General features: G+C 43.5%; 1 protein-coding gene across 7 annotated transcripts in view; it reads right to left on the reverse strand.

Annotated features, from left to right (window-relative positions):
- LOC138949992 (SCO-spondin-like) overlaps positions 1–26,175 on the reverse strand; it is a 106,217-nt gene that overhangs the window by 19,684 nt on the left and 60,358 nt on the right. For 6 of the 7 annotated variants that reach the window (XM_070321782.1, XM_070321798.1, XM_070321775.1 and 3 more), the window contains 9 exons: positions 23,961–24,137; positions 21,896–22,072; positions 21,216–21,392; positions 18,159–18,335; positions 16,673–16,849; positions 15,184–15,360; positions 10,299–10,475; positions 9,186–9,362; positions 730–845 (listed from right to left, as the gene is read on the reverse strand). In XM_070321782.1, the coding sequence (XP_070177883.1) occupies positions 730–845; positions 9,186–9,362; positions 10,299–10,475; positions 15,184–15,360; positions 16,673–16,849; positions 18,159–18,335; positions 21,216–21,392; positions 21,896–22,072; positions 23,961–24,137 (1,532 nt within the window). The remainder of the gene's footprint in view (positions 1–729; positions 846–9,185; positions 9,363–10,298; positions 10,476–15,183; positions 15,361–16,672; positions 16,850–18,158; positions 18,336–21,215; positions 21,393–21,895; positions 22,073–23,960; positions 24,138–26,175) is intronic. The other variant, XM_070321804.1, reaches the window with a different exon arrangement.

The raw sequence follows: 26,175 nt of genomic DNA on the forward strand, positions 1-26,175 counted from the left end.
AGAGAGAGAGAGAGAGAGAGAGAGAGAGAGAATCTTACAGATGAGACAGATAATATAATAATAATAATAATAATAATAATAATAATAATAATAATAATAATAATAATAAAAATAAAACATTCTTTTATAGCGTTGTTCACCGCCGAATGGCAGTCTCATGGCGCTTTACATTAGACATTAACATTTAACATTTTACATAACAAGTTTTCTCGTAAGAAATAACATACAAGCATTAAAAACAATTCATAGACAACGACCACTTATAGTAATAATCTGGACAAATTGTTTTTAAAAAGATGAAAAAAGCACACAAAAAACACGTAAGATAAGTAATAGACACATAGTTACACATAAAAAGTCTGACAATAAAACAGAACTCACATATAAGCGTACAGATCTAAAACAGAACGAAGATGTAACATAGACTGTAGGGGAACAAATTAAACTACTAACAACTAGTCAACAAGCAAACTAATTATCATTCAGCACATTCACTCACAAGTCACATTACACCACAGATTCAATGTCCTAATTACTTTGTTTATTTTAGTAAAAGGCAGATTTGTACAGGTGAGTCTTCAGTTTAATCTTAAATGATGGTAGTGAAGGAGACTGGCGGACCGCTAGGGGAAGTGAGACCGATTATAACGTATCCAAAATATAGTTTCCCCTGAGCTACATTATAACTCGATTCCGACTGTAGAAGAAAACAGACGGACAGACAGTTACCTGCGTAGTTGCTGTGACGGTTCCAACAATGCCAGAGCACGTCAGATAAAGCACGTGTCCCACTCTGAGGTCTGACACGAGACCCTCTGGTGTCAGTGTGAACTTTCCGTTAGTCACTGAAAACCGCACACAGTTCTGGTTAAGTTGTAACGAGACCCTCTGGTGTCAGTGTGAACTTTCCGTTAGTCACTGAAAACCGCACACAGTTCTAGTTAAGTTGTAACGAGACCCTCTGGTGTCAGTGTGAACTTTCCGTTAGTCACTGAAAACCGCACACAGTTCTAGTTAAGATGTAACGAGACCCTCTGGTGTCAGTGTGAACTTTCCGTTAGTCACTGAAAACCGCACACAGTTCTATAGTATAGTTAAGATGTAACGAGACCCTCTGGTGTCAGTGTGAACTTTCCGTTAGTCACTGAAAACCGCACACAGTTCTGGTTAAGATGTAAGAACAGTTGCTTCCATGTTTGGCAGGCTCTGTTTTCCCTGTTTACAGCAGGCCGTCTGTCCCTTCGTGTGCCTGTCCATGTGTCTGTCTGTCTGTCTGTCTGTCTGTCCCTGTCTCTCTGTCTGTCTCTCTGTCTGTCTCTGTCTCTCTCTCTCTCTCTCTCTCTCTCTCTCTCTCTCTCTCTCTCTCTCTCTCTCTGTTTTGCTGAGCTAATGTATTGTTGGGTTACTTTCCGTTTATCTTCATTGCTTTACACCCAATTTTGAACACTATGATCTACAATGCTTCTACATAATGCGCTTCATGTACATAAACTTATATGTTCTACCATTAATGTTTTTATGTAACCTTTTTTTGTTGTTTGTTTGTTTGTTTGTTTGTTTGTTGTTGTTGTTGTTGTTGTTGTTGTCATAGTTATAGTAAAATAGTTTAGTCCCTCTTTAGGGCGAGGGCCAGATGCAAAAAAGCATATCTATGCTTATTCTTGTCACCCTCGAAAAATAAAGATTTGTCATTGTCATTGTCATTGTCATTGTCTCTTTCTATCCCCCTATCTCTCTCTTTCTATCCCCCTATCTCTCTCTCTCTCTTTCTATCCCCCTATCTCTCTCGCCCACTCTCTCCCTCTCTAACTTGCTCTCTCTCTCTCTCTCTCTCTCTCTCTCTCTCTCTCTCTCTCTCTCTCTCTCTCTCTCTCTCGTTGAGAATAACCGTGATATCTCGCAGATCTGGCGTGCACTAAATTCACTCATCAGAGGTTCCACCTCTAACTCCACCCAGATCCCCCGTCACTTAACGCCAGACATCTTTAACTCTCACTTTTCGTCTGTAGCTACCTCTCTTAGCAACCCTGACAATGCCTCTCCCAACAACTCTGACAATCTATCCCTCTACTGCAAACAAAAGACGGCGAATAAAGCACCCTTTCAAATCCCACCCATTGCAGTGCACGAATTAGGACGACTGATTTCACAACTTCAGAACAAAAAATCTTCAGGACCTGATGAAATCAGCAACCACTTATTAAAACTCTCCCTTCCTTACACAGTTGACTCTCTCACATATATCTTTAATCTCTGCATACAGCGCAACACCTTTCCGCAAGCACTAAAGAAAGCTAAAGTTATTCCTCTCCCCAAATCCAAAAACACTTCTGATATTAGCAACTACCGCCCTATTTCCTTACTCTCAGTACTATCAAAGCTTCTTGAAAGACATATTCACATTAATCTCACAAAATACATGGACCGTTTGGCCCTTTTCCACCCCTTGCAGTCTGGTTTCCGCAGTAACCACTCATGTTCTACTGCGCTCTCGCTTTTGACAGACAAATGTCTGTCAGCCATAAATTCCTCCCAGCTCTCTGGGGTCGTATACTTAGATTTTTCTAAGGCCTTTGACCTCGTTGATCATAAAATTCTCCTCAACAAATTATCACTATATCTCAATGGATCTGACTCTCTGTCTTTCTTTCAGTCTTTCCTTGAAAACCGATCGCAACAAGTCTATGTACATGGTGCGTACTCAAGAGAGGAGTCCGTGTTATATGGAGTACCCCAGGGCTCTGTCTTAGGTCCTATTCTTTTCTGTATTTACGTTAATGACCTTCCACTTCACTTCTCTGACAACTCAGTAGAATGCCACATGCTCGCTGATGACACAACACTACGGACACAAAATAGACGTCTTGAAAATATTCAACAATCTCTTCAGCACACCCTTAGAGACATCTCACAATGGTGCTCTGAAAACAACATGGTCCTAAACCCTCTGAAATCTAAATCAATGGTAATTACAACGCGCCAGAAGCATCAGTTGTCCCCCCTCTCACTAGATCTCACCATCAACGGAAACTCAATAGAAAAGGTTAGCGAACACAAACTGCTAGGCGTGATTATCGATGATAAGCTTAGGTGGCATTCCCACATTGAACATCTGTGTAAACGCGTTTCAAGAAATTTATTCCTACTTTCAAAACTTCAGTCAGTCATAACTTTAGACGCCCGAAAAATGTTCTACAACGCCCACATCAAACCTCACATTGATTATGCCTCTGTCATCTGGGATGGCTGTAGTGATGCATTATTCAAAACTATAAATTCTCGTCATCGTAGGTCAGCTAAACTCATTCTGCCTGACCCATCACTAACTACTGACGCAAAACTGACAGCCCTCAATATACCTCAACTTAAACAACAGCTTTTATTTAATAAATCAGTTTTCATGCACAAGATCCTACATGACCAAGCACCCGAATATCTAACTCACTTGTTTCAATCAACACCTTCTCGGTATTCCACTTTCAAGCATAATCTGGCCTGCCCGAAGCCACGCATTGACATATTTAAAACTAGTCTTTCATACTCGGGAGCTTATGTCTGGAACTCCCTACCTACATGCTTAAAATCGACCAGTAACCTTAAAACATTCAAAACACATCTGCAAAAATACATTCAAACATCACTTTAATGTAATGTGCCTGGTTGCTCAAACGTATGTGTGCCTTTTATCCTTCTGAAAATGTGCATGTATGTGTCTTGCGTCAACTTGGTGTGATAAGAATACATTCTCGTGTATTACTCCTTCTAGTATCTAAGATAGTATTACTGCATTTTATATTGGCATGGTGATTCCTTCATAATCTAAGATGGTATATATTAGGTCATGAACGTTGTTTTTTTTATTTGTTTTTTTAAACTTTGCTACCTGATCCTTTATTTGGTTAGTGTGTCGTGTTATGTTGGCTTGCCTTATAAGTTAGTTGATCTTCTGTGTGTGTGTGCGTGTGCGTGTGCGTGTATATATATATGTGTGTGTGTGTGTTCTGATAATGTATGGTTGTATATCTGTATATCACATGTCGATAAAAAATGATCTTATTCTTATATTACTATTATTGCGTGTGTCTGCGTTTCATCATAAAAAGTTTGTTCCTATGTATTCCCATTTCGATTATAACCATTTTGCTTAGATCAGGACTAGCTGTAAGAAAGGTCCTACGGACCTAATGCTATCTTTCCTGTAATAAAGTTCAAGTTCAAGTTCAAGTTCAAGTTCTCTCCCTCTCTCTGTTTAATGTTGTGTTTCGATTTGGTGTTTATCCCAAGGAGTGGGCAGAAGCAGTTGTAATACCAATTTATAAGAAAGAGGATGCGCATTTGGTTGATAATTACAGAGGAATTTGTCTATTGAGTATTATTGGAAAATGTTGTAGGATTAAACGCACTCAACAGAAAAGATTGCAGCAAATCAAGCAGGGTTTCCGGAAATAGCACTGTACTCAACCGCTGATCTTTTTTTTTTATTTTTTTTTATTTTTTACTTTGTATGCAATTGTTCAAACAAGTCTGAGCAGAAAAGGTCAAATGTTATAAGTGCCAATTGCTGATTTTCGCAAAGCATTTGATTCTGTCAACCATGTTAAGTTGTTGGAAGTCATTTCACAAGAAGGCATTACAGTTGCATTTTACGGCGCCCTGAAAAATATGTATGCTGGTTTTGTGTGTCATGCGTGCGAGTAAATAACGAATATTCTGATGTTTTCGATTGTTCAAAGGGTGTTAGACAAGTATATGTGCTGAGTCCTTCACTATTTTTACTTTTTATTAATCAAACTGCTATACATAAGACCTCTGTGGGAAAACACGCTTTACAGCTGTTGCCAGGTTTGATGAAATTATTTCTTCTTCTTTTTGCTTATGATATTGTTCCGTGTTCCTCAGCTCCTATTGGGTTACATCAGTTGAACTGTTTAAGGGTCCTCGTCTACATTTATTGCTTTCTTTCTCAATATCTCCACGGTTAGATTTCGCTGAAAAAGTGATGTCAAATGATGAATGAACGATGGGGAAAAAAAACTATCGACAAAAGAATATGTGTACAAAATATTTGTATTTTTGGGGAGTGACAGGTATTACTTCCAATGTCTATGTCTGTCATGTGTTAGATCATGTCCTTTGCCTAAAATGATCGACCAATCAAACCCGTCCCCGAGCCTGGGGGCCCCGTAGATGGTTTACAATGCCTTCCAAATAAGGATATCCTACTACGCTGAAATACTACAATGAATGTTCAAACGGCTACTCTGGCTTCGTTCTTCCTGATCGAAGGTGTGTTTTTTTGTTTTTTTTTAATACATGTATAGGCTTTACATTACATTACATCACATAAACAAGGAGACAGTTACAACTAACAGGGGGTGGGGGTGGGGGGGTGATTATGGCTTGGTGGTCGCAGTATCAAAAATATGTAAAGAAAACAGTTTTAGTGAATAGACTCAGCATGTGAACGGTCAAATGTCAATTTCTGCGAGAACAAAAATGTAGACGAGGACCTTTAGGATACTGTTGCTTAAATTTAAAAATGGAAGTTAAAATTTTGAAGAAAAAAGTTATGGTGTTTAAGGAAGGAGGATATTTGATAGAAATCAAACAAACTTGAATTATGATGGTCACAATTTAGAAACTGTAAACGAATATTGTTACCTTGGTTTTTACATTTTCAACCATGTTAAAGTCTTCAATGTGGAAACCATCAGTTTACAGTAAAAGCGAATTTTTTTTAACATTTTATGTTGTTAAAGTCTTCCTTATGTTAAAAGAGATTACAAGAGAGAAATATGTTTGAATTTTTGATTCCAAAGTCAAGTCTGTATTGTTGTAATCATCTGACGTATGGGGTTCAACAAGATTGGATAGTATTGAACAAGTTCACATGTTTTTATGGGAGTTCTAACTCAAACATTTATATAAAAAAATGATATATGGTGAATTGGGAAGATATTCTTTCTATATTAAAGGCACAGTACGCCTCCCGTAAACCATCACAGATACTGTCAGGCTTTTACACGCAATACAAAAACCCTTCCATTTGAACGCTCACCAAACGGGAACATCCTAGGTGCCCTACGTAAAGAGCGATACATTTTTAAAGAATTTATTTTGCGGATTGTCTCAGAGACAATCGGACCGTGGTGCGTTTTGGCGCTAGACCCAACTTCTAAAATCTAAATAATAAATTGACAGCTTGTTACACAAACATTCTTAAATCATAAAAGAATTATTTTTTCATCAAGACAAGATCAGTACAATTCGAAGTTTTGAAAGTTTGAAAAAAGAAAAGCCCGGAAGCAGGGTGACGCAAGGTCGTGGTTCTTGCAGCAGACGACGGTTTATGCCAATCGCCAGTTCCTCTGAACAGTCAAAAGCCATCGCTAGAGTTCTTGTGAACCACAGCCGATTGTTTCGTGCATAGTCAGAGGTACATAATAACGTGCTATTGCAGATAAGCTCACACCGAGTCGCATTCAAATTACTAACTGACGACTACATTGTGAAAAAGGGAAACTGGATCACACGGGTTCACGATAGGTCAGGGGTAAGATAAACCACGCAAAAATAAATTCTTTGAAAATTGCTCGCTCTTTACGGAGGGCACCTAGGATGTTCTCAAGCGGTGAGTGTTTAAATGAAAGGGTGTTTGTACTGTGTGTAAAAACCTGACAGTATCTGTGATGTTTTACGGGAGGCTTACTGTGCCTTTAATTCCTATGTACGATGTTTGCGATAATGGTTCCGTTCGACGATTGACATAGATGAATAACGACTTTGGAAACAGGCATTCAATATGCTTGCTTTTTTTTTTCCAGTGAAGTGAAATTTTATTTCTACAAACAACCACAAAAAACAAAAAAACAAAAAAAATACAAGAACAATATCGAACTGTGAAGATATCTTAAACCTCTTTCTGAGGTTAGTTTGCGGATTGGAGGGTTGCCTGGTTGGCTTGTTGTGTTCTGGTTGGTTAGCTTCTACTCTGTTCGTTAGCCCCTTTGCGCATGTCTGTATACTTATGTGTGTGGTGGGAGGGGGGAGGGGGGCCGGGGGGGGGTTGAAACCAGGCAACGTAATACATACAAAAACAGTCCTTCTCCAATTTCCTCTACGTTGAAAATAATCAGTCGATGAGAAATATGACTGTTCTTTGTGCTTATTCCAGTAAATAACGTGACAAAGACAATCTTTCATCTTTTGTTCCTAATGAAAAGCGTAGCAGCGTTTGTATGAAGCAACGCAAATGGCGACGGGAAGGCAAAAGCGTGGTGTCTTTTCACTGAGAGAAAATGTCAACGTTGTCGGCCCCAAAGGTCAATCATACTTCAAAAAGGTTAGCGGGTGAGCGAGTGGGTTATTCGACGTAGATATCAGTTATTTTGTTACCTGGTCAGCCTGTTGTTTGGTTGGTTGATGGATTTGTTGGTGAATAATATCAGAATAATATTAGAATATTAAAATAAAAACCATCATAGAATGGAACAGCCTCACCGACGACACTGTCAGCCTGCCTTCTCCCAATGCCTTTTCGTAGGCACTTGTGAGGCAGTTGGTTGGAACCAAGATCTCAGCAACAGTACTCCTGTTTTAGCTTAAACATTACGCTGTACATAATTTATAGGAGAGACAATTTACGACAGTGTGTGAAGAGCTCAGTTGTAGTTGCGCTGCGCACACCTCCCGTCACGTCAACTTCTTAAAAATTACTTTCGCGTTGGAATCCTGACATCACCCATGTCTGATCAAATATATACATGAACTTGGAGTATGTGCCGCATCTGTTATTATTTGTCTTGAAGATAGCAACAACTAAAATTATTTTCGATGAATCAACACAGATCTACCGTCAATTTAAGAACTCTTCATGCCATGTCAAATAACAGCATAACAAGTGCCTATACAGAAAAAGACCAAGGAAGAAGGATGCTCCCCGCCTTAAGAAAAAGAAGAGACAAAAAATCGGGCAAAAAATATGGGTTGAAGCATCCTGCATGCAACTGAGGTAAAAAAAAAACAAAAAAAAAACATAACAAGTGTCTAAAATGACTTAAAATTGTGTATGTCATTTACGTCATGTGTGAGCACGACTCACCGAAAGAATTGAGGCAATGCGTTGACGAGTTGAAATGTACCGTTTTTTCACGGAACGAATCACCTTTTTTTTTTGTTGACAGTTTTTACATCAGAAAGTTTATTTGATGTCTTACCTAAAACGTCATATACATTTCGTATAAATCTGCCAGTCAGGCTGATCTAGTGTGTGGGTTTTTTTTCCAAACAATGTTATTCAAATAAATAACTACAAATAACAATATATCATACAATGAATTAAATACAACTTATTGAGTACAACAAACTACTGTACATTTTTTTACGTTTTGTTCTTCGAACACTCAAACAAAAATGCTTCATATCTGTAACTGCCTATTAAAAATACTTTCCAGCGGTAAAAACGAATTTGTTTTTTTATATATACTAACGCACATCTTTCCAATTAAGATAACGTGGTTCAATTTACACATAGTTGCCTTTTTCACCATTACAAAATGCATACCAAATAAAACATCACTAACTTTCAAAACAATCTTAATTTCTAAAGTACCAAAAATAAATTCTTCAATAACCTTCCAGAATGAGTATATAACCGGGCTATCAAAAACGAAGTGTTCAATAAAATCAATATCCTTTTAACTTTTGACAAAAATCGAAAAAAAGTGTTGGGCATCTGATATTCGATTGAAATTGTTAAAAACAGGTTTTAATTTTGTCTGGCTCCAACAGGGTGTTGAAAACATCAACAAGTTTTTGCGCGTATTTAAAGTAAGATATGTTTGAGCAGGAGTGGGCCGAAACAATTCGTTTAAAAAATCGTTATAGTTTTCAATGTACATTTAAGGACATGTTGTCAATTGAATTGTATATTTCGAACGTTAACATTTGTTTTCTAGTTTTGCTTGCCCGGTTAAGACTAGATGTTCTTCCAATTAATGGAAATTTGCAAAGTTAGAGCGATTGCGTTACAGCTCGTGACTGCATTTTTTGCGGCAAATTGAAAGAAAACAAATACCACTTTTTTTATTACATTGTCCATTGTATTCTGATTTGAGAATGAGATTTCTTAATAGTTTTGGAAATATGCCACTTTCGTCGGTTGTGATACAAGGAAACAAACTGACCACAACACTGAGAGGTGGCACAAGTAAATGTCTCAGAGCTGGCCCCCGGACAGTAACTTCCCCGACATGCAGGAGCGGGGTTGGTGCAGGTCCGTGTCTTCCGCTTTGTCCCTCCCCCGCATGTGACTGGACACTGCGACCAGGCTGACCACGAGCTCCAACCGCCGTCCCTCCGCACTGCACACACAAAGAAACTGACCACAACACTCAGCGGTGCCAAACGGCCGTGGCTCCCCCCGCCCTCACCTGGAAGTTCATCCTCGCTCCCTTCTCACACTCACAAACACACACAAGGAGAGAACTGACCACAACACTGAGCAGTGCAAACCGGCTGTGTTCATTCATCTCAAGCACTCTCCATTCCAGGTGCTTGTCACACAGTTGGTACATCTCAATCACACGCCATTCCTAGGTGTTTGTCACACAGTTGGTACATCTCAATCACACGTCATTCCCAGGGCCTTTTCCCACAGTTCGCACCTCTCAATCACACGCCATTCCTGGGGCCTTGTCACACAGTTCACACGTTTGAAGCACACTTCAGTCATTGGGGTTTGTCATACAGTTCATTCAATTCAAGCACACGCCATTCCTTGGTCCATGTCACACAGTGAGCTTTTGTCCATCTCAAGCACACATCATTCCTTGGTGCCGGTCACACAATTCATACATCAAGCACACATCATTCCTTGGTGCCGGTCACACAATTCATACATCAAGCACACATCATTCCTTGGTGCCGGTCACACAATTCATACATCAAGCACAAACCATTCCTGGAGTTTGGCACACAGCTCATACACCTCAAGCACACGCTATTAATAGGGGCTGCGCTTGTCACACAGTTCATACATCTCAAGAACACGTCATTCCTCGGTACGTGTCCAACAGTTTAAACATCTTAAGCACACGCCTTTCCTAGGAAGTTTTAAATAGTTCATGTATCCTAAGCACACGTCATTCCTAGGGGCTTGTCACACCTTTCATACACGGCCGTGTCTGTATGCCTCCACCCCCCTTACCCCCAACCACCAGGCACCCCCCTTCCACCTGGCAGTTTCTCGCATCCTCCCCTTCTTACACTCACAAACACACACAAGCAGACAAACTGACCACAACACTGAGAGGTGGCACAAGTCAATGTCTGAGAGCTGGCCCCCGGGCAGTTACTCCCCCGACACGCAGGAGCGGGGTTGGTACAGGTCCGTGTCTTCCGGTGCGTCCCTCCCCCGCATGTCACTGGACACTGCGACCAGGCTGACCACGAGCTCCAACCGCCTTCCCTCCGCACTACACACACAAAGAAACTGACCACAACACTGACCGGTGTCATACGGCCGTGGCTCCCCCAACCCTCACCAGGAAGTTCATCCTCGCTCCCTTCTCACACAAACAAGGAGAGAACTGACAAAAACGGCTGTGTTCATTCATCTCAAGCACTCGCCATTCCTGGGGCATTGTCACACAGTTCACACATCTCAATCACACGCCATTCCTAGGGCCTTCTCACACAATTCGTACATCTCAATCACACGCCATTCCTAGGGTCTCGTCACACAGTTCGTACATCTGAATCATACGTCATTCCTAGGGGCTTGTCACACAGTTCGCACATCTCAATCACACGTCATTCTTAGGGGCTTGTCACACAATTCGTACCTCTCAATCACACGCCATTCCTGGGGCCTTCTCACACAGTTCGTACCTCTCAAGCACACACCATTCCTAGGGTCTTGTCACACAGTTTGTACATCTCAAGCACAAACCATTTCAGTGTAGTTTGCTTCGTATGACAGAGTCGATCAAGTCAGTCTTCCAAATGCTGGTCTAGCTCAGTAGCTGTTACGTTATCGGAATAACACTTATTTTTTCTGTTAGCCGCTGGGAATTGTATACTAACTCATCATTTGGTAATGTGGATGATACGCTACATGCTACTAACACGGCATATGAGAAGAATCTATGCTAGTCGGCGAAATTGAGATGAGATACAGCAGCTTCTATTTTTAGATCAGTGGCACTGTGGCACAGGCACATGCAATCTGTCAGAAAAAACCCACTTCTGCTTCAATTGAGAAGCCGGGATTTTATGGTCATTTGGTATTGTGGATAATATAAGCTACATGTCATTAATTAATTTTGAGGATGAGAGCACAGTCTCGCTTAGGCAAAGGGCGGAAGAATACGCTCTGTGGAAAAGTTAGCACTCTTGGAGTGCGCTAACAGTTTTAGCGCATCGCCATTAGCCAATCAACTGGTTCACATCAGTCATGTGACACCAGTACTTACTGACAATTATTATTATTTAAGTTATTGAGACATCCCAGTGCACTAAGGGATTTATAGAGCAAATCAAGAAAATTCTTTATTGAACGAAGCGCATATTAGCGCTGAGTTCAATAATTATTTTCGAGATTTGCTCTATAAATCCCTTAGTGCACTGGGATTGTTTCAATAACGATATTGTCGGTACCGCCAGAGAAAAAAGAAGATACATCACGCACATTTTGCTACGCGCATTTGAATAGGCATAACTGTGTGGTCAGGTCGTATAAGATCTACTTTTGTGTGGGCTGTCTCAAGTGTGTCGTGCTTTCATCACACGCAAACTCTTGTTTTAATTTCTGTTGGTAAATTCCAGTGTAGCGTTAAGCTAAACAGTGATGATCTTTCAGAGAGACCTCATTTGTGACCCTCCACCACGAAATGAGTCGCATGTCACATCGCGCGGTTCTGCGCGAGGCTTAATATAAGTCCGGGGAGTGTCTGGTAACAGTGTGAGGGTCACCTTAATCACAGGCTTATAACTCAAACAGTTTTTGCTCTTTTCCAAAACAGTTTTCACCACTGGATAGAGCATGAAAAACTCTTTAGGACAATGTAAAAATATGAAAATCATGCAAAGGTGACATGCGACTCATTCCGTGGTGGAGGGTCACATTTGAACTCGGAGAAAGGACTGTGTTCTTTGTTATTTGCGATTCAAAACCTCAAGTCGAGCTTCGACGGATTGACTGTGCAGAGTGACTCCCCTTGAATTGGCTAACCCCCAAGGTCGACGGTTAGCACATTCTCAAAATAAATGTGGTATGTTTCTCGTGTGGTATCTTCACTCATCGGGGAGTCTGGTACTAAATATGAACGGTAAGAATGCTCTAAACCCTACACGTATTATATCCCCATCGTTTTTTCGTTCACATTTGCCCAACATGTTAGTTTGCTGAGCGGGGTTTATGTCGTCTGCTAGGCTAGGCCAATCGAACCACTGCGGCATTCCAAAAACAACAAGAAGGGCAAAGCCCATACGACTCACATGCTTTACACATTTTTCCTACCAAAATACAAGGTCATCCAAGGTCATGCAACACAAAGCTGTTAATTCAAGACATAGGAAGTACAATGGTGCTTATTGGCTCTTTCTACCATGAGATATGGTCACTTTTAGTGGTTCACTACCTTATTTTGGTCACATTTCATAAGGGTCAAAGTGACCTTGACCTTGATCATATGTGACCAAATGTGTCTCATGATGAAAGCATAACATGTGCCCCACATAATTTTTAAGTTTGAAACAGTTATCTTCCATAGTTCAGGGTCAAGGTCACTTCAAAATATGTATACAATCCAACTTTGAAGAGCTCCTGTGACCTTGACCTTGAAGCAAGGTAAACCAAACTGGTATCAAAAGATGGGGCTTACTTTGCCCTATATATCATATATAGGTGAGGTATTGAATCTCAAAAACTTCAGAGAAAATGTGAACAAGAAGGGCAAAGCCCATACGACTCACATGCTTGACCTCGACCTTTAGGGTAACTAAACCTAGCAATGACATCATACACTAAGAACTGCTTTACACATTTTTCCTACCAAAATACATGTAACCTTGACCCGAGTTCAAGGTCATCCAAGGTCATGCAACACAAAGCTGTTAATTCAAGACATAGGAAGTACAATGGTGCTTATTGGCTCTTTCTACCATGAGATATGGTCACTTTTAGTGGTTCACTACCTTATTTTGGTCACATTTCATAAGGGTCAAAGTGACCTTGACCTTGATCATATGTGACCAAATGTGTCTCATGATGAAAGCATAACATGTGCCCCACATAATTTTTAAGTTTGAAACAGTTATCTTCCATAGTTCAGGGTCAAGGTCACTTCAAAATATGTATACAATCCAACTTTGAAGAGCTCCTGTGACCTTGACCTTGAAGCAAGGTAAACCAAACTGGTATCAAAAGATGGGGCTTACTTTGCCCTATATATCATACGTAGGTGAGGTATTCAATCTCAAAAACTTCAGAGAAAATGGGAAAAATAGCTGTTTTTTAGGCAACATTTATGGCCCCTGCGACCTTGACCTTGAAGCAAGGTCAAGATGCTATGTATGTTTTTTGGGGCCTTGTCATCATACACCATCTTGCCAAATTTGGTACTGATAGACTGAATAGTGTCCAAGAAATATCCAACGTTAAAGTTTTCCGGACGTCCGGACGTCCGGACGTCCGGACGGACGGACGGACGACTCGGGTGAGTACATAGACTCACTTTTGCTTCGCATGTGAGTAAAAAATGTGAAAAATAGCTGTTTTTTAGGCAACATTTATGGCCCCTGCGACCTTGACCTTGAAGCAAGGTCAAGATGATATGTATGTTTTTTGGGGCCTTGTCATCATACACCATCTTGCCAAATTTGGTACTGATAGACTGAATAGTGTCCAAGAAATATCCAACGTTAAAGTTTTCCGGACGGACGGACGGACGGACGGACGACTCGGGTGAGTACATAGACTCACTTTTGCTTCGCATGTGAGTCAAAAATTGCTCGTCACGTTGCACTGAGTCTGCACGCATGAGGCAGGCTGGTAATAAGTCTTATAATGGCACGGACGTTCTAAACCCTACACGTTTTTGATTCCGATTGTTCTTGCCTTGAAATAATAATTCGGAAACCATTCATTTACTGAACTGATGCAGTCGTATTTCAGTGTAGTCTGCTACGTATATATTCCAAATGCTGATCTAGTCTAGCTGGTACGTTAGCGGAATAACACTTGTGTTTTCTGTTAGCTGCTGGGAATTGTATACTAACTCATCATTTCATAATGTGGATAATAAGCTACGGCATAATTATGAGAAGATTCTTCGCAAGTCGAAACTGAAACATTAGACACAGCGGGTTCTATTTTTAGATCAGTGGCAACTGTGGCACAGGCACATGCAATCTGTCAGAAAAAAACACTTTTGCTTTAATTGAGAAGCAGGAAACTTATGGTATATTGGTATTGTGGAGAATATAATTATGCTACATGTCATCAGTTAATTCTGAGGATGAGAGTACAGTCTCGCTTAGGCAAAGGGCGGAAGAATACGCTCTGTGGAAAAGTTAGCGCACTCCAAGAGTGCGCTAACAGTTTTAGCGCATCGCCATTAGCCAATCAACTGGTTCACATCAGTCATGTAACACCAGTAATTACTGACAATTATTATTATCATCATCTCAAACATTTCAAGCACACTCCATGAATAGGGGCTTGTCACACAGTTCATACATCTCAAGCACACTCCATGAATAGGGGCTTGTCACACAGTTCAAACATCTCAAGAACACTCCATGAATAGGGGCTTGTCACACAGTTCATACATCTTAAGCACACGCCATTCCAAAGGGTTTTTCACATAGTTCATACCTTACGCACACGCCATTCCTATGGTGTTATGGCATAGTTCATACATCTCAAGCACACGCCATTCCTATGGTGTTTTCACATAGTTCATACATCTCAAGCACACGCTATTCCTATGATGTTTTCACATAGTTTATGCATCTCAAGCACACAGCCGTGTCTGTATGCCCCTACCCCCCCCCTCCTAAAAAAACAAAAAAACAAAAAAACACCCAGGCCCTCCCATCCCCCTCTCCTCCCTGTGCCTGGCAGTTTCTTACATTATCCCATTCTTACACTCACAAACACACACACGGAGATAAACTGACCACAACAATGAGAGGTGCCGCAAGGAACTGTCTCAGAGTCGGCACCCGGGCAGTTACTCCCCCGACACGCAGGAGCGGGGTTGGTACAGGTCCGTGTCTTCCGGTGCGTCCCTCCCCCGCATGTCACTGGACACTGCGACCAGGCTGACCACGAGCTCCAACCGCCGTCCCTCCGCACTGCACACACAAAGAAACTGACCACAACACTGACCGGTGCCAAACGGCCGTGGCTCCCCCAACCTTCACCTGGAAGTTCATCCTCGCTCACTTCTCACACTCACACCATTCCTGGGGGCTTGTCACACAGTGCATACATTTCAAGCACACTACATTAGTAAGGGCTTGTCACACACTTCATACATCTCAAGAACACTTCATTAAATTCCTGGGTACGAGACGAACAGTGTACAGTATACATTTCAAGCACATGTCAGTTCTGGGTGCTTGTCGCACAGTTAATATTCATAAGCAAGCGCCATTCCTAGGCTTTTTTCACACAGTTCATTCATCTCAAGCACACGCAATTCCTAGGGGCTTGTCACACCTTTCATACACGGCCGTGTCTGGGAATTTTATACTAACTCATCATTTGATAATGTGGATAATAAGCTACGGCATAATTATGAGAAGATTCTTCGCAAGTCGAAACTGAAACATTAGACACAGCGGGTTCTATTTTTAGATCAGTGGCAACTGTGGCACAGGCACATGCAATCTGTCAGAACAAAAACACTTTTGCTTTAATTGAGAAGCAGGAAACTTATGGTATATTGGTATTGTGGAGAATATAATTATGCTACATGTCATCAGTTAATTCTGAGGATGAGAGTACAGTCTCGCTTAGGCAAAGGGCGGAAGAATACGCTCTGTGGAAAAGTTAGCGCACTCCAAGAGTGCGCTAACAGTTTTAGCGCATCGCCATTAGCCAATCAACTGGTTCACATCAGTCATGTAACACTGGTCAGTAATTACTGACAATTATTATTATCATCATCTCAAACATTTCAAGCACACTCCATGAATAGGGGCTTGTCACACAGTTCATACATCTCAAGCACACTCCATGAATAGGGGCTTGTCCCACAGTTCAAACATCTCAAGAACACTCCATGAATAGGGGCTTGTCACACAGTTCATACATCTTAAGCACACGCCATTCCAAAGGGTTTTTCACATAGTTCATACCTTACGCACACGCCATTCCTATGGTGTTATGGCATAGTTCATACATCTCAAGCACACGCCATTCCTATGGTGTTTTCACATAGTTCATACATCTCAAGCACACGCTATTCCTATGGTGTTTTCACATAGTTTATGCATCTCAAGCACACAGCCGTGTCTGTATGCCCCTACCCCCCTCTAAAAAAACCAAAAAAACAAAAAAAAACACCCAGGCCCTCCCATCCTCCTCTCCTCCCTGTGCCTGGCAGTTTCTTACATTATCCCATTCTTACACTCACAAACACACACACGGAGATAAACTGACCACAACACTGAGAGGTGCCGCAAGGAACTGTCTCAGAGTCGGCACCCGGGCAGTTACTCCCCCGACACGCAGGAGCGGGGTTGGTACAGGTCCGTGTCTTCCGGTGCGTCCCTCCCCCGCATGTCACTGGACACTGCGACCAGGCTGACCACGAGCTCCAAACGCCGTCCCTCCGCACTGCACACACAAAGAAACTGACCACAACACTGACCGGTGCCAAACGGCCGTGGCTCCCCCAACCCTCACCAGGAAGTTCATCCTCGGTCACTTCTCACACTCACACCATTCCTGGGGGCTTGTCACACAGTGCATACATTTCAAGCACACTACATTAGTAAGGGCTTGTCACACACTTCATACATCTCAAGAACACTTCATTCCTGGGTACGAGTCGAACAGTGTACAGTATACAATTCAAGCACATGTCAGTTCTGGGTGCTTGTCGCACAGTTAATATTCATAAGCAAGCGCCATTCCTAGGCTTTTTTAACACAGTTCATTCATCTCAAGCACACGCAATTCCTAAGGGCTTGTCACACCTTTCATACACGGCCGTGTCTGGGAATTGTATACTAACTCATCATTTGATAATGTGGATAATAAGCTACGGCATAATTATGAGAAGATTCTTCGCAAGTCGAAACTGAAACATTAGACACAGCGGTTTCTATTTTTAGATCAGTGGCAACTGTGGCACAGGCACATGCAATCTGTCAGAACAAAAACACTTTTGCTTTAATTGAGAAGCAGGAAACTTATGGTATATAGGTATTGTGGAGAATATAATTATGCTACATGTCATCAGTTAATTCTGAGGATGAGAGTACAGTCTCGCTTAGGCAAAGGGCGGAAGAATACGCTCTGTGGAAAAGTTAGCGCACTCCAAGAGTGCGCTAACAGTTTCAGCGCATCGCCATTAGCCAATCAACTGGTTCACATCAGTCATGTAACACCAGTAATTACTGACAATTATTATTATCATCATCTCAAACATTTCAAGCACACTCCATGAATAGGGGCTTGTCACACAGTTCATACATCTCTAGCACACTCCATGAATAGGGGCTTGTCACACATTTCAAACATCTCAAGAACACTCCATGAATAGGGGCTTGTCACACAGTTCATACATCTTAAGCACACGCCATTCCAAAGGGTTTTTCACATAGTTCATACCTTACGCACACGCCATTCCTATGGTGTTATGGCATAGTTCATACATCTCAAGCACACGCCATTCCTATGGTGTTTTCACATAGTTCATACATCTCAAGCACACGCTATTCCTATGGTGTTTTCACATAGTTTATGCATCTCAAGCACACAGCCGTGTCTGTATGCCCCTACCCCCCCCTCCCTAAAAAAAAAAAAAAAAAAAAAAAAAAAACACCCAGGCCCTCTCATCCCCCTCTCCTCCCTGTGCCTGGCAGTTTCTTACATTATCCCATTCTTACAATCACAAACACACACACGGAGATAAACTGACCACAACACTGAGAGGTGCCGCAAGGAACTGTCTCAGAGTCGGCACCCGGGCAGTTACTCCCCCGACACGCAGGAGCGGGGTTGGTACAGGTCCGTGTCTTCCGATGCGTCCCTCCCCCGCATGTCACTGGACACTGCGACCAGGCTGACCACGAGCTCCAGCCGCCGTCCCTCCGCACTGCACACACAAAGAAACTGACCACAACACTGACCGGTGCCAAACGGCCGTGGCTCCCCCAACCTTCACCTGGAAGTTCATCCTCGCTCACTTCTCACACTCACACCATTCCTGGGGGCTTGTCACACAGTGCATACATTTCAAGCACACTACATTAGTATGGGCTTGTCACACACTTCATACATCTCAAGAACACTTCATTCCTGGGTACGAGTCGAACAGTGTACAGTATACATTTCACGCACATGTCAGTTCTGGGTGCTTGTCGCACAGTTAATATTCATAAGCAAGCGCCATTCCTAGGCTTTTTTCACACAGTTCATTCATCTCAAGCACACGCAATTCCTAGGGGCTTGTCACACCTTTCATACACGGCCGTGTCTGGGAATTTTATACTAACTCATCATTTGATAATGTGGATAATAAGCTACGGCATAATTATGAGAAGATTCTTCGCAAGTCAAAACTGAAACATTAGACACAGCGGGTTCTATTTTTAGATCAGTGGCAACTGTGGCACAGGCACATGCAATCTGTCAGAACAAAAACACTTTTGCTTTAATTGAGAAGCAGGAAACTTATGGTATATTGGTATTGTGGAGAATATAATTATGCTACATGTCATCAGTTAATTCTGAGGATGAGAGTACAGTCTCGCTTAGGCAAAGGGCGGAAGAATACGCTCTGTGGAAAAGTTAGCGCACTCCAAGAGTGCGCTAACAGTTTTAGCGCATCGCCATTAGCCAATCAACTGGTTCACATCAGTCATGTAACACCAGTAATTACTGACAATTATTGTCACGATCGGGTGACAGAGACCAAGAAAGTGTCACTCAGTGGAGTGCCTGTTCTTGGTCGATTATGATAGAAAGCGCCTGTACGTGATATTGGGCTACAGCAGAGTTTGCTGACAGTGCTCAATGAACACGGAGGGTTTGCTGCGCACGAGTTTTACAGTGGAGGTTTCTGCTGTCATAGGGCTGACGGTTTTTCGCTGACAGCGCACACGGGATTTTCAGGGATTGAGTTTCTCGTGTCTTTTTTCTGCTTGGGGAGGCAGAATTGTGTATAGCTGGACTGGTTTTTGTGACAAGGTCAGTCACGTGTTATTGGCTAGGTTGTCTGAGAGAGACACAAGGGCGGCGCACTTGACACCCAGCGGCAGAAGGGGAAGGATCTAATACACAGTTTCTAGAGTATGATGGTTTTTCACCGAATATTGTATTCGGCACTCTAGGGGAGCTTCCACTAGTTTTTCCTGTCTCACTGCCAGTACTTTGCTGAGGACAAGTCGTCAACTTTCCTTCGTCGGCGATGGCTTTCGCATAAGGATTCGACAAGGGGTTCTGGAGGTTTTTGGTCACTGTTGACGAACAGAGGCTGTTCCAGGGAGGAGGCGGACTTTGCTTCCATTGAGAGTACAATCATAGGCTTTTGAGGTAATAAATCATTATTTAACGCTGTTGATGAGTCTGTGTTGTGGAATGAAATACTCTCTGTTGTTCTTTCCAGGTTAGCGCATAATTTACTCTCTGTGACGCTAAAATACTAATCTGTATATGGTTTTTGCAGATAGGGAGAGAAGGACGGAAAATGGCTGTTTTGTTGTTGTAAAAAGTCCGTTTTGTGCAGGCCCACGTGCTCGATGAGATATTTAAAGATGACATGTTTTAAGGTGGTGGGTGAGGGGTAGCTGACATGTTTAGTGCACCGAGGCTTTCTGTTTGCAGCCTTCGTTCGTTTCTTTCGGTTTCCTGAAACCGCTGCACGGCTGCCTTTGACGGGACACTGCTAGCTGCAGACGTTGGAGCTGGGACCTGAGGAAGCTACGCTAACCGGCTAACCAGCAGACCGGCTAACCAGCAGACCGGCTAACCAGCGAACCGGCTAACCAGCAACCCGGCTAACCAGCAACCCGGCTAACCAGCAACCCGGCTAACCAGCATACAGAAAGAAAGCTAAGTGCACCGTGTCTTACGCACCCCGTTGACCACCGTTGTCTTTTTCTTATCTGTGATTTCATTGGAGTAGTGACAACGTGGGGTGTGTGACCCCTGCATGAACTAGAGCTTTTTGAACAGAACATTCTCATTTGACTGTATTTACACGGGATCAGCGTGTTACTATAATTTTCTATATACTACTGGCATTTTGTCAGTGATCACGGGTTTTTTACGTGTTGAGAACGTAAAAGGAACATATTTTGAGTGAAGGCTCGAGGGAGGTGGCGAGTTTATACATAAACAGGCGTCTGAAACTTATACTTTTGTTGACTCTATTTAATTGTATGACTGCGAGAGTGGATCGTGGTGTGGTTAGTTAATTAGTAGTAATTAACCGGTTCATAATCACCTTAAGTGATATATTGAAACGTGATTTATCATCATCTCAAACATTTCAAGCACACTCCATGAATAGGGGCTTGTCACACAGTTCATACATCTCAAGCACACTCCATGAATAGGGGCTTGTCACACAGTTCAAACATCTCAAGAACACTCCATGAATAGGGGCTTGTCACACAGTTCATACATCTTAAGCACACACCATTCCAAAGGGTTTTTAACATACTTCATACCTTACGCACACGCCATTCCTATGGTGTTATCGCATAGTTCATACATCTCAAGCACACCCATTCCTATGGTGTTTTCACATAGTTCATACATCTCAAGCACACGCTATTCCTATGGTGTTTTCACATAGTTTATGCATCTCAAGCACACAGCCGTGTCTGTATGCCCCCACCCCCCCCCCTAAAAAAACAAAAAAACAAAAAAACACCCAGGCCCTCCCATCCCCCTCTCCTCCCTGTGCCTGGCAGTTTCTTACATTATCCCATTCTTACACTCACAAACACACACACGGAGATAAACTGACCACAACACTGAGAGGTGCCGCAAGGAACTGTCTCAGAGTCGGCACCCGGGCAGTTACTGCCCCGACACGCAGGAGCGGGGTTGGTACAGGTCCGTGTCTTCCGATGCGTCCCTCCCCCGCATGTCACTGGACACTGCGACCAGGCTGACCACGAGCTCCAAACGCCGTCCCTCCGCACTGCACACACAAAGAAACTGACCACAACACTGACCGGTGCCAAACGGCCGTGGCTCCCCCAACCTTCACCTGGAAGTTCATCCTCGCTCACTTCTCACACTCACACCATTCCTGGGGGCTTGTCACACAGTGCATACATTTCAAGCACACTACATTAGTAAGGGCTTGTCACACACTTCATACATCTCAAGAACACTTCATTCCTGGGTACGAGTCGAACAGTGTACAGTATACATTTCAAGCACATGTCAGTTCTGAGTGCTTGTCGCACAGTTAATATTCATAAGCAAGCGCCATTCCTAGGCTTTTTTCACACAGTTCATTCATCTCAAGCACACGCAATTCCTAGGGGCTTGTCACACCTTTCATACACGGCCGTGTCTGCATGCCCTTACCCCCCCCCCCCCCCCAGGCCCCCCCATCCCCCGCCCCCTTTCCGCCTGGCAGTTTCTCACATCCTCCCCTTCTTACAGCCACAAGCACACACAAGGAGATACACTGACCACAACACTGAGAGGTGGCGCAAGGTAATGTCTCAGAGTCGGCACCCGGGCAGTTACTCCCCAGACACGCAGGAGCTGGGTTGGTACAGGTCCGTGTCTTCCGGTGCGTCCCTCCCCCGCATGTCACTGGACACTGCGACCAGGCTGACCACGAGCTCCAACCGCCGTCTCTCCGCACTGCACACACAAAGAAACTGACCACAACACTGACCGGTGCCAAACGGCCGTGGCTCCCCCAACCCTCGCTCTCTTCTCACACTCATACACTGGGAAAAAACTGCACACACAAAGAAAGTGACCACAACACGAGCGGTGCCAAACGGCCTTGGCTCCCCCCACCCTCACCTGGACGTTCATCCTCGCTCCCTTCTCACACTCACACACACACACACAAGGAGAGAACTGACCGCAACGGTTCGTACCTCTTAATCACACGCCATTCCTTGAGCCTTGTCACACAATTCGTACATCTCAATCAAACGCCATTCCAAGCCCTTTGTGGCACAGTTCAAGCACACGCCATTCCTAGGGGCTTTTCACACAGTTCGGACATATCAGGCACACGCCATTCCTAGGGCCTTGTCACAGAGTTCATACATCTCAAGCACATGCCATTCCTTGGTGCCGGTCACTGAATTTATATTTTTCAAGCACAAGTCACTCCTGGGGGCTTGCTACAAAGTTCACACGTCTGAAGCAAACTTCAGTCTTGGGGGCTTGTCAAACAGTTTATTAAATTTAAGCACACACCATTCCCAGTGGCTATTCACACAGATCATACATCTCAAGCACACACCATTCCTAGGGGCTTGTCACACAGTTCATACATCTCAAGCACAAGCCATTGCTGCAGTTTGGCACACATCACATACATCTCAAGCATACGCCATGAATAAGGGTTTGTCACACAGTTCATACATCTCAAGAACACGGCATTCCTGTGGACGTGTCAAACAGTTTATACAATTAAAGCACATGTCGGATGTAGGGGCTTGTCGCACAGATAATACATCTTGAGCACACGGCATTCCTGTGGACGTGTCAAACAGTTTATACAATTAAAGCACATGTCGGATGTAGGGGCTTGTCGCACAGATAATACATCTTGAGCACACGGCATTCCTGTGGACGTGTCAAACAGTTTATACAATTAAAGCACATGTCGGATGTAGGGGCTTGTCGCACAGATAATACATCTTGAGCACACGGCATTCCTGTGGACGTGTCAAACAGTTTATACAATTAAAGCACATGTCGGATGTAGGGGCTTGTCGCACAGATAATACATCTTGAGCACACGGCATTCCTGTGGACGTGTCAAACAGTTTATACAATTAAAGCACATGTCGGATGTAGGGGCTTGTCGCACAGATAATACATCTTGAGCACACGACATTCCTGTGGACGTGTCAAACAGTTTATACAATTAAAGCACATGTCGGATGTAGGGGCTTGTCGCACAGATAATACATCTTGAGCACACGGCATTCCTGTGGACGTGTCAAACAGTTTATACAATTAACGCACATGTCGGATGTAGGGGCTTGTCGCACAGATAATACATCTTGAGCACACGGCATTCCTGTGGACGTGTCAAACAGTTTATACAATTAAAGCACATGTCGGAAGTAGGGGCTTGTCGCACAGATAATACATCTTGAGCACACGGCATTCCTGTGGACGTGTCAAACAGTTTATACAATTAAAGCACATGTCGGATGTGGGGGCTTGTCGCACAGATAATACATCTTGAGCACACGGCATTCCTGTGGACGTGTCAAACAGTTTATACAATTAAAGCACATGTCGGATGTAGGGGCTTGTCGCACAGATAATACATCTTGAGCACACGCCATTGCGCGGTTTTTTTTTCTCCACATTAATTTTTACATACCTTAAGCAGACGCCATTCCCACACCTTTCATACTCGGTCGTGTCGGCATGACCTTACCCCCCACTCACCCAGGCCCTCCCATTCCCCACCCACTCCTTTGCCAGGCAGTTTCTCGCATCCTCCCCTTCTTACACCCACAAACAAGTGACACACACATCGAGATACACTGACCACAACACTCAGTGACGGCGCAAAGAAATGTCTCAATGTCGGCCCCCGGGCAGTTACTCCCCCGACACGCAGGAGCGGGGTTGGTGCAGGTCCGTGTCTTCCGCTGCGTTCCTACCCCGCATGTCACTGGACACTGCGACCAGGCTGACCACGAGTTCCAACCGCCGTCCCTCCGCGCTGCACACACAAAGAAAGTGACCACAACACTGACCGGTGCCAAACGGCCGTGCATGGCTCCCCCCACCCTCACCTGGATGTTCATCCTCGCTCCCTTCTCACACTCACACCATTCTTAGGGGCTTGTCACACAGTTCATACATCTCAAGAACACTTCATTCCTGGGTACGAGTCGAACAGTGTATACATCTCAAGCACATGTCAGTTCTGGGGGCTTGTCGCACAGTTAATATTCTTAAACAAGCGCCAATCCTAAGCTTTTTTCACATAGTTCATTTATCTGAAGCACACGCCATTCCTAGTTTGTTCCCACATAGTGCAAGCATCTTAAGCACACGTCATTCCGAGGGGCTTGTCACACCTTTTATACACGGCCGTGTACGTGTCTGCAAGCCCTTACTCCGACCCCCGACCCCCCAGGCCCTTCCATCCCCCGCCCCCTTTCCGCCTTACAGCTTCTCACTTCCTCCCCTTCTTACACTCACAAACACACACAAGGAGATACATTGACCACAACACTAAACGGTGCAAACCGGCCGTTTTCATTCATCTCAAGCACTCGCCATTCCTAGGGCCTTGTCACACAATTCGTACATCTTAATCACACGCCATTCCTAGGGTCTTGTCACACACTTCTTACATCTTAATCACACGCGATTCTTAGGGGCTTGTCACACAGTTTTTACCTCTCAATCACACGCCATTGCTAGGGCCTTGTCACACAATTCGTACCTCTAAATCACACGCCATTCCTAGGGCCTTGTCACACAGTTCGTACATCTCAATCACACGCCATTCATAGGGGCTTGTCACACAGCTTTGACATCTCAAGAACGCGCCTTCTATTGGGGTTTGTCACACAGTTCGTACATCTCAAGAACGCGACATTCATAGGGGCTTGTAACACAGTTCGGATATCTCAAGCACACGCCATTCCTAGGGCCTTGTCACACAGTTTGTACATCTCAATCACACGCCATTCCCATGGCCTTGTCACACAGCTCGTACATCTCATTCACACGCCATTCCTAGGGGCTATATAGTTACATAGTTCATACACATCAAGCACACGTCATTCCTTGGTGCCGGTCACTGAGTTAATATATTTCAAGCTCAAGTCATTCCTGGCGGCTTGTCACACAGTTCCTACATCTCAATAACACGTCATTCCTGGGAGCTTGTCACACAATTCGTACCTATCAATCACACGCCATTCCTAGGGCCTTGTAAAACAGTTCGTACCTCTCAATCACACGCCATTCCTAGGGCCTTGTACCAAAATTAGTACCTTTCAATTACACGCCATTCCTAGGGCCTTGTCAAACAGTTTGTATATCTCAATCACACGCCATTCTTAAGGCCTTGTATCAAAATTCGTACCTATCAATCACACGCCATTCCTAGGGCCTTGTCACACAATTCGTGCATCTCAAGAACGCGCCATTCATAGGGGCTTGTCACACAGTTCGGACATCTCAAGCACACGCCATTACTAGGGCCTTGTCACACAGTTCGTACATTTCAATCACACGCCATTCCTAGGGGTATATAGCCACACAGTTCATACACATCAAACACACGTCATTCCTTGGTGCCGGTCACTCATTTTATATATTTCAAGCTCAAGTCATTCCTGGCGGCTTGTCACACATAGTTCACACGTCTGAAGCACACTTCAGTCATTGGGGCTTGTTAAACAATTCATTAAATTCAAACACACGCCATTCACACGGTTCATACATCTCAAACACACACCATTCCTAGGGGCTTGTCACACAAGTGTGACAGGGGAGGCTACCACTCCTTTCACGGCAGACTCTGCACCCGAGTTGTTGGCCTTTAAATCAACACCGGTGGATTGTGGAATTCTGTTTGTGATGGGGTCTGGTGGTTTCCGATTGTCTGTATGTCCATGGAAACCTTCGGGTTTGCATAACAGTTTTAATAGGGCTAAGAAATTAGCCCTAACATGTTCAATCCTGTTTGGTTGCACTTTGCCTCCCGAGGTGATCGTAGTGTTACGGCACTCTGTTACACA

This window comes from Littorina saxatilis, linkage group LG1 (assembly GCF_037325665.1).
Source record: "Littorina saxatilis isolate snail1 linkage group LG1, US_GU_Lsax_2.0, whole genome shotgun sequence".
NCBI classification, from domain to species: Eukaryota; Metazoa; Mollusca; class Gastropoda; order Littorinimorpha; family Littorinidae; genus Littorina; species Littorina saxatilis.